The 10,340-nt window shown below is 38.3% G+C and overlaps 1 protein-coding gene across 2 annotated transcripts in view; it reads right to left on the bottom strand.

Annotated features, from left to right (window-relative positions):
* Positions 1 to 905: 905 nt before the first annotated feature.
* Positions 906 to 10,340, bottom strand: part of TBX20 (T-box 20) — a 42,152-nt gene continuing 32,717 nt past the window's right edge. For both annotated transcript variants that reach the window (XM_017734458.1, XM_008633866.2), the window contains exon 8: positions 906 to 6,637. In XM_017734458.1, the coding sequence (XP_017589947.1) occupies positions 6,297 to 6,637 (341 nt within the window). In that variant the 3' untranslated portion in view covers positions 906 to 6,296. The remainder of the gene's footprint in view (positions 6,638 to 10,340) is intronic.

Genomic DNA, 10,340 nt, shown 5'->3' with positions numbered 1-10,340 from the left:
GCTGCTGCTGCTGCTGCCACCATTGCTTGGCACCTCACAGCTCTTCTATCCCACTGAGCTTCTTTGCAAACCAGGGATCTTGTGACCTAGTTGCAAAAGACCCAGCAGCTGATCTCAATTTGAAAACAAGATAAACTACAGGTGCATAACAAAAACTTTTGGAGCAACATGAGAATTTTGTCAGAAGCTGCTTTAAGGGGTGGCTCTCATAGGAAGCTTGGAAGTGCCTCAAGAGATCATTTGATTATCCTAAGGCAAGATTAGCTTTAATCACAACATTCTTGACTAGTTCGTGTTCAACCTGTTCTAAAAGACCTTGAATGATAGGTATTCCTCCTTATATTCTCTGGGTAATCCTGTACTGTGCTTCACTATCCTTCCTCTTTGAATACCTTAGATAGAGTCTTAGGTAACTCTCGCTTGCTTTAATGTATGCTATTACAATTGAAATAAAATCCTATTAAATAAAAAGCCTGCAGCAGTTATGGAGAGGAATTTATTCCTCACTTCTTCACATTCTTCACTTCTCCTGACTTAACAGCCCTAATTACATTCTCTTCTTATACTGTGTTTCCTAGGTCTGTATTTACTGTCTTGGGGACCCTGAGAACCCCATATTTCAGCCATTTATTTGGGTTTTGCTGGCAAACCCAGTAATTTTTGTGAATATGATTGCAAAGCATTTTGAAAAAAAAAATTGTGTAACTCCATGCAAACTACAATTGTATTTAACTACAGTACAATTATCACTCCATATGAATCCAAGACTTGGACCACCTTTTGTAGATGAGCAGCCCTAAAGAATTTTGTATACTCTCGGAAACATCTGTGACTGGTTCCACTGCCCTCAGCAACTTGATTAGAGGAAAAAAAAAACCAGAAGCAGAAAGATTTGGCTAAATAAGAATGATATATCAAAACACCCAATATTTTAATGAAAGAAACTGCATATCCACACATTTGCACTTCTGTACAGTTTTTGTGATATATATATAATTTTAAGCTGTTTACAAATAACATTTAATGCTTCAAATATTACATAATGTTGATATTATATTTCTAGCAGAAATAAATATATTGCACTTAAAAAGAAACTTTTCATTAGATGTTGCTTCATAGTTTATGTTCACAACTTTTTTTTCCATAAAAAGATTTCCCTCTACCCCCACCCCATACACACAAACACACACTTCAGTACATGGTGAATGTGCTCACGCAATGCATTATAAACAACAAAGTCAACACAGCAAACAGAAGAACTGTGGTACATTCTGTTAAAGAGGTTTCATCCAGTTTTTTACCTTCCTTACTTTTAAACCAAACCTTTCCTCATGTTTCTGAAGGTACAATAAAAAAAAAAAGATTGTTTAAATGTGCTAAAGGTAAAATACAGCAAACTGTATTTTTTGTCCTTAAACTATCATAAAAAGTTATTTCAGAGCTTATTTAATTCATTGCTTAGTTTTCTCTTAAAAAGATAAAATAAAGAAAAAGAAGTTGTCATTTGATAATCTAGAGATTATATGCAAGGACATTTGATTACAGAGTAATACATAAATCCTCTGGCCAGCAAGTAGGTGTTTAGTAAAGAAACCGCATCTCCTGCAGCAGAAAGTGCTCTGCAAAGAATAGTGAGAATAAAGTCTCACTAAAACCAAAATTAATCTTGCAGTGAGTGAACGTCATCCCCCTGGAGATGATGAGTATACGCACTGTGGCCACAACTTCCTCAGGACAAGAAGCCAAAACTGTTACACTGATCTCACTGTTGCTTTTACCCTTATCTAGGAGTAAATTCCCACAATTTGTATTAACTTACACTTTTGAAAATCATCCCAAGTTTTTGCAGTAATTTCCATTGATATTTCTGTTTCTGCATAGTACACACGCATAAAGAGGATGTACTGTATAATCAAGTTGCCAGCCCAAATGCTTTTCAGTTGAAAAAGGTTCCTTTTCAAGTGCCAGTTAGTGTTTGCTGGACGTTGGAAATGGCAAGTTCTTCCTACATGTGTACATGTTCATGCAGTGTCCCCGCCTTCGTGGATAAAATAGGCTGTGAGAAATTCTGCAATTGCATTCTGAAGGTTGTAGTGCCAAGCCTGTTAGCTACCATACAACTTACCATCCTTGAACTCATGAAGAAGGATTTCCATTAGGAACTCTATCTACTTAGACTATGCTTGTTTTTCAGTTTATACCCAGAAGAGTATGACTGAAACCCAGTGGCATTGATTTGGTATCTTTGACAGTGCCTCAGGCCATATAAAGCAATGCTGCAAACTAAGGAGCTAAATTAAAAATGGGGGGTTTTATGTTTAGATTCTCAGGGCTCCAAAAGTAGAAGAAAAAAAAATTCAGACAAATACATCCAAACCGGTTTTGTTAATATATGAGATGCTTTTGTTGGATTAAAGACTGGAGGGCGATGACAATCTATAGATAAAACAGTAATTCAAAAAAACCACAAAAATACTTGTAACACTTCTGAGGAAAATTTTATCGTTCTCTTTGAAAAGCATATTCAGGCATGTTCTCTCCATTCTTCTTAAAAAGAGACAAACAGCCCCCCTCCAAAAAAAAAAACCCAAACAAAATCAAACATAAACCAGCTCCATTTTTATGAGCCAAGAAAAAAAGCTCATAAAGGTGAAGAGCACTTCTCATGGGATATAAAATGTGAATTGTATTTGGAGTATAAATTCTAGATTATATTTGGCATTCCTAGCCCATCGACCAACAACAGATGTTCTGTCCTGAAAGTGATACAATTTTGACAGCAGTACAGCAAGTCCTTAAATAAATTACTGGGTTAATGTCAAAGTGATAGAGATAATTTAATTTTTTTTTTCTTTTTTTTTTTAGCAAAAGTGATTTCACTCTTTAACCAGTTAATTACAAATTTGCATTCATTTTCTGCCAGTTGTGAGTTCAGTGCAAAAGCTGATTTGTACTTGGGCTTTAATCTTTTCTGTAGTGTTCCTATATTGTTGCTGTCATTGAAGTCACTGTTCTTACTGTGAGACTTCATTTTTAGATGACAATGTGGAATGAAATCCTGCCCCTGTTACAGTCAATAAATTTCCATTTGACTTCAGTTGGGCCAGAATTTTATTCCTGGAATCGCTCCCATGCTTCCCCAGGCCCACAGGAAGGTGAGAGGGACAGGGAGCAGAAACACTGCAAGGTGGCAAGACCTCTTCACTGGACGTCCTGTGACCTCTGTGAACTTAATCCCTTAAACCTCAAATCTATGCAACTGGTTTTGTAGGTAGGTCTGGGAGGGCAAAGAAGAGGAAATGAGGAACGGGCCTACCTATTCATCTCATTCCTGGGGAAGGCTGTGACAAGCTGCCTTCATTCCCTTGCTTGGGACCTGCCTGTGATTCTGCATTAGTGGGGAACCCAATCAATTTCTGCTGCAAAGGAATGAAACCATCAGAGAGCAACACAAGGAGGGATGAGCACACTGAGAGAGATTTGGTCTGACTGGAAAAATCAAGCTGTGGATTTTTCTGCAGATAGTTCTGCATCATATATAATACAAAATTCATCAGAGAGAATTTGGATGAGGAGTTGGCTCTATCATGTTTTTATATCGAGACAGCCTACTGCCATGTTTTCTCAGATATGAATCCCACTTCATTTGTAGTGGAAAGCACTTTTCTTTCATTTAATATTTTTGTAAATGAAGTTGTCAAAATCCACTTTCATTCTCCAGAAGCGGCCTGGAGAATTTTCTCTGAAACAGTATCGGGGCATTTCTGCATGCCAAATATTGGTATTCTCAGAGCAGGGACTGGGACAGGGCTGAAAAGATTGTAGAGTTTATTTCTCTGAATTAGCTTCATGAAGGAAGGTCATGTATGAGTAGCCTTTATGTCACATGATGACCATGCCTAAATCAGCCCTCCTGTTTCAAACTTGTTTCTGGAGTCATGTAAAAGTTGCCAACTCACTTGACCCTTTCCTGATGGAAGTATCGGCAGTAAAGCTACTGGCTTGAATTCTGAACCTAACCATATCCTCTGCAACTCCAGATAAGTTAATAAACCTGCAGAAGGAACCAGATAAGAGAAACTGAATCTCCCCACAGGCTTTAGCGCATGTCATCCTAGGGTTTTCGTACAACTCTAATAGAAGTCAAGCAACGGAAGAGAAAACTTTCTTCCAAACCTCTTCTGTAATTTTTGTTCCTATAGAGTCATATGTACTTGAAGAATTACATTCCTTTAGGGTAAGTATCACCTAATTTCCTGAAAAATAGGGGGTTTATACCAAAACCAGTTATAAGTAGACACAACCTTGCAACATGCACTTTTCCTGTGAATCTGAGAGCCTACAGCAAAATCTAATATTTGGGTATACCAAGACAAATTCAGTGTCTGATTCTGAGCCATTTAAATACCACAACGCTTGGCCTGTTATATTAATTTATGGAACTCCTTGTAGCAGGTCTGAACCCAGAAATTGTAAATAAATGTTCCTTTTTCTTTACATACAGAACACAGGAGTTGCAAATTGGCCCAGGTCATTTTTCATCAGCAGGTCCAACAGTGATTAATGGGGAATTAGGGTGATATTGCAGATAACTTCATTGAAAAGGTGATTGAAATGGCCAACTTGAGAAGATTTCGAATTCAGCTACTAGAAAATACATAGTGATGGTCCTTTTCTGTGGGATGCATGTGCCTTGCCTTGCACTTTGCAGAGATGGGAGTAGGTGACTCAGTGTACCGCACTCTGCTTTTTACCATATGACACCAACACAGAATGGTCAAAAGTAGAGGAGAATAGAGGGAAATAACTCTGTTTTGTGTTCCAGCTCTACAGAGATCTGTAATATATGAGATTATATGTGCTAGTTCTTTTTGGCCAGTACGTGTGTTATCATCCACAGCTTGGATGCAACTTGACACAGAAACTCTGTGTCGACTTGTTATTTACAGTGGAATCCCAGCTCTTGCCACACGGAAAACCAACATCACACTGGTACTGTTTCCAGCAGTGCAGAGGATTCATGCTAGCTCTCTGCAGACGTCATTATTTTCTTATGCCTCTATAGCTCCTCCATTGTATCAGACACAACATACGAGAAAAAGAGGACAGTACTTTGAATGAGAACCCCAAATACTAACTGAAGAGAAGTCAGACATGAATTTAAAAAGAAAAATTGTGTGAAGTTCTGTATTGATATTTTCCTAAGGAAACTCCACCATTCTTGTGGGACATGGAGAAACTGGTAGTACAACCCTCATTTTCCTGGCCAAGGAGCTTGTATAATAAAAGCCATGACCAAACCCAAGAAAATCCAAACAAGCAGAAAGATACTCCAATGCCACTCATACCAGTCCATTAATTATAGTTTGATCCAGAGAGTCTATAGACTGATCTAGCCTGAAATTGGGTTAACTTGGCACACACGTGCAGCTAGAAACAGGTCTTCAGTGGCAAGCACAGCAGCAAACAAGCACTGTTTTAAAATTTGAAATCTTGGGTTTCTAAGTTTAAGTAACAGATTTTTCCAAATCAGAATTTTTCTTCATTATACCTTAAGCAACAGTTAAATTGCTCCTCCTCGGATATAGGACAAACTTCCTTTTAGACTGAAGGCCAGAATACATTATTACTACTACAGTCCTGTAACACAGTTCTTTTTTTGGAACCGATAAGTGTTTTGTGAAAGAAACAAACAAAGAAAGAAAGACTTGTTAATAATGTTCTCTTTGTGATTATAGTAGCAACTAAGGAATACTGGTTTTGGTGAATATAAGCCAGTCTTAAAAAGGACAGTGGTCTTCTCCACTTTGTCCCATTTTCAGCAAATGTATGCTGAGATAGCCTAAAACATGCTCAAAGTTATAGCAATACATTTTTCTGTTTAGATGCTCATCAGTCACAAGAAGAGATGAAGATGAGTAATAGTATTGCCTTTTTCAGAATTCATCTAGCATATGAAAAAAGACCTATAGACAAGTAGTTTGTACACTGCTGCTTAAAGATAATCTCTTTCCGCTAGATATAATGCACCTTTGGAACAAGCTGCACGTGACCAAAGATCCTGGGGACTTTGGGATCCATTTTGGCTGTGTTACACATAGATCTGTTAGCAGCTCCAAGCTGCATGCTCTCTTCTTGTGATCCCTCAAAAGAGGAATCTATATCCACAATGCATTTTCTTAACTGGTTTGTTACGAGTTCAGCACTCCTGCCACAGGCCTTTCAGGAAGGTCCCTTGTATTTTTCATAGCAAACTTGCACATTTAAAATCTTGTGTTCCACTTCTCTTACATCACTCATACAAACGGTGTCATCACTGCGGAGGAGTGACGCAGTCCTTGGATAGCTGCATAAGGACCCTGCTGAAAATAATGGTGGTACCTTGGCATGTGGAAAGATGGGAAAGTGGGGCCACTGCCTTGCATGGAGCTGGCTATAGCAGAGGGTGTAAGAGGCATCCCCAGGCGGCTGTATGGAGGCAGAGATCCTTGGATCGGATGAGGAATGGGTGTAGCTATGGATGCAGTGCTGGTACCCAGGGCACTCAAAGACTGTGGATGCTGAAATCCCGGGAAACTGGTTGAAGAGGAAACCCAGGAACTGAGAGACAGGTTATCAGATGTTGTAAAGGCTGACCCTGCAAGCAAAGAGAAAGAAGACCTAACATTGGCACTGCGACACACAAAGCTGGGAAAGTAGCAAAAAAGGAGAAAATGAGTCTTTCACAGCAAGCCTGGTTTCAATGACCGGTTGTCACTGGAAATACTTCCCAAATACTTCCATCTTTAAAATGTTATTTGCTGGTTGCTGTCCTTTATCGCTACATCTTAGACAAATTTCCATTTTCAGAAGCTGTTTGCAGTGGTTCAACAGTAAAATCAGCTTTGCACATCGAATATTTTAGGTATTAAACACTGAAGCATCTTGTAATGGTGCCACTAAATACTGAAATATCTACTCTGACATGGTAGCTCACTGAATTACATCCCTGCTTAGAAGACATGCTTGTAGATTTTTACATCAGATCCTTAGTAGAACTGTTTTGTTTTGGTTTTTTCCCTAAAATTTCAGTATGGCAAAAAATGCAGAAGAATGTAATTTGCACTACAAGTTTTCCTTTTTTTTTTATCCCAGTAAAACTTGTCAACACTATATCTTTCCAGTCAACCTGATTCTTTCTATAATATAGAACAAAAAATTATAAAAACATAAATGTCAAAGTATTTGTTGTTTTTCCAATTGTGTACAATATTCTAATAAACAACACTAGTGCTAATTCATAGTAAGAGATGCAGAACATGCTCTGAAGGTAATTATCTACTTTTGATCAAATGGAGGTGTTCTGTTTGTCATTTTGTTTTGGGCTTGTTTAATCTGAAAAGTTCCAAAAATTATTTCCACAAATCTTTCAACTCTTTAAAATACTTTTTTTCTAAAGATTGAAGAAACATTAAAAAAAAAAAAGAAAAATGGTTTCTTGAGAACTAATTACTTATTTCATGTTGACAGTAAAATTTTGGGGAAATGATAATTTGTTGGGATAATTACACATGGTCATTTTCAAATCTGATGATTCTTTTGCCCTTCATCTCTGTAGTTCCTCTATGCATCTGGTCATCATTATATGTCTGATTTCTAGAAATGGGGAATACAATAAAATGCTGTAAATAAACTCTTTGTATTCCTCTTCAAACAATAACTTAGCTCTTGTGTCTTATGTATTTTCTTACTTGACCAACTTTCTTACTTTAGAAAATAAATTTGTTGACAAGAGTATTTGATGAAATATAAGTTCAATTCAGTATTGTAAAACATTCTGAGACAACAAATTTTGTAACAGGTATTAGTTTCCTAAATCTGATTCAAGAAGGGACGTTCACCCAAACTGTAGAATGAAGACATATGAAGACTTCTATCCGTCAAGGTAAACTTACTGGAATTAAGTATAGTAACCAATCATAGCCACATACTTAAACCGAAACTATAAGCAAAAAATAACAGAAATAAAAAATGACAATTGTTATTTTTTTAAAATCATAAATCTCTTATAGGATATACTCTCAAATCATGATTAATTTTTCCTCTGCTTAATGAAACAGGTAAAACAGCCCAGTAACAGGAAAAAGGAATTGTGCCAATTTAGCAAAGGAAACTTGAACCAAATCCTGGTGCTACCACTGAACCAAATCCTAACTGCTGGGAAATTAGGATCCAGAGCCAAACTGTAAGGATGGCACAATACTCACAGACCACAGCAAAACCCTAGACAAATCAGAGGGTATCTGAGCATTACTGCACTACAGAGAAAGAAGGATGCAAATCTGGATTTGCCCGGGTTTGCATTTGGCTCTGTTCCAGGTGGCTACTATGAATCCTGTGTGTGGAAGCAGGCACACAGAGAACTATGTATTTCCTATTTGTTAATTCCTTTGGAAATAGACATCTTGGGATAAATACAGTACTGTAGGTTACTGCTTCCATCTTTAGATGGCTGAAATTGGCTGAGCAGAGAATGCTCTGGGAGGGTGCTGAAGTAGTTAGAAAGCCTATCACTGCTATTTATTCCTTTGTTTTATGCCGAATAAGGTGTGTGATCCTTTCTCATGAATGACTGTGAAATGATTGTGGGACTGGAACACTTCTATAAGGAATGGCTTAGAGAATTGGGGCTGTTCAGTCTGGAGAAGAGAAGGCTTTGGGGAGACCTAATTGCAGCCTGTCAGTGCTTAAAGGGGGTGTGTGAGAAAGCTAAGAACAAATTTTTAGCATGACCTGTTGTGACAGGTCAAGGAGTAATGGCATTAAACTAAATGTGGATAGATTTAGACTAGATATAAGGAAGAAATTTTTTACTATGAGGGTGGTGAAACACTGGCACAGGTTGCCAGAGAGGGGCTGGATGTCCGATCCCAGGAAACATGCAAGGCCGGGCTGGGTGGGGCTCTAAGCAACCTGATCTAGTTGAAGATGCCCCTGCTCATTGAAGGGGGTTTGCACTATATGACCTTCAAAAGTCCCTTCCAACACTAACTATTCCATGATTTTCATGAGGAACTTTCTCAAGCATCCTTTCCTGCTCCAACTGCAATGGTCTCTAATTGCAGCTTAGTACTCCAAAAAGTCACATACCACTTTTGCCAGCACCAAGGAGATTAGTAATTCTGAGGCAATCAAGGTCTCAAGGATTTTATAATACACACCACCCAGCACCGTATATATATGTGGCTCTCAACTCTTATTTGTATGGGGGAACATCCATCAGTTTTGCATGCAAGGTGGTTTTAAAATAAATCAGAAGAAATAAAAATATCTATGGAATTTCAATAAGAACATTATTTCTCTCCTTGTGTCTTGGAGGACTTTTCCTTATTTAAGGGCACTAGACCTAGAGAGAGAGCAAAGGTAGTACCAGTTACTCATGTGCAAGAGCATTATGATTTACCCTCTGTGCATGTCTCTGGTTGCCCAGAGCGCTCACGCCCCATGTAGCATATGGCTCCCAGATTAGACAAAAGTTCTTTGCCATGATTCACAATCTTCCTCACTTACTCATTTGCCATATTGTGAGCAAATGCAGAACTGTACCTTTTTATTACACATAAAATTCGTTGTCATAAAGTATTGTTTCCCTCTATGACACCTTTCTAAGGATTCTCTCCTGAAGAGATTTAATGGCCTGCTCTCATACGGAGGTTCACCTGGTTCATTTTGTCACTCCCAAGGGAGGACATCATGCTAGGAAGAAATTTAATTCTTGAAGAGAAGGTGCTTTTCTCTGAGCACTTCCAGCAATGGAAAATTTAATACTGTCTTCAACAATAGCTGGCCTAGGATCTAAGTTGACATGAAGCAAGGTAATCCCCCAGAAGTATGTGAAAGGATGGCATCACACCAGGTGAAAAGTTGCTTTAGAAACTCCATAACGTAAGGGCCTGCTCTTAGAATAGACCTGTAAAAACAAGGCCACCTAATCACATTTTGCTGAAGAGCAACTCATGGTTAAAAATAAGTGTGTTTTCCCTGCACAAGTCCAAAGAGCTATGACCAGAAATAATGCTCTTATCTCTTAGCAGCACTGTATGAAGTTAGAGGACAAGACAAGGGCACTGCCAGTCGGAAGACAGATAGACCTGCTTTACCTCAAGTGGCTGTGGCATATCAGGCAGGTCACAAAGTCAACATGCAAAGTATAATGCAACACAAGTTTGTGCTAGTCAGCAATCCTACAGGAAGGGTTTGAGATCTATTTCCAGTGGCAAATTATGACAGATGCAATTTCTCCAGTAAGCATCCCCACAAAGAACAAGTCTGTCTTGCTACTACTTTTGCTTCTACTAACG

The sequence above is a fragment of the Corvus brachyrhynchos genome, unplaced genomic scaffold (genome assembly GCF_000691975.1).
Source record: "Corvus brachyrhynchos isolate BGI_N302 unplaced genomic scaffold, ASM69197v1 scaffold94, whole genome shotgun sequence".
Classification (NCBI taxonomy): Eukaryota; Metazoa; Chordata; class Aves; order Passeriformes; family Corvidae; genus Corvus; species Corvus brachyrhynchos.
Note: the sequence above shows the minus strand (reverse complement) of the source record. Positions and strands in the feature narration are given on the sequence as shown.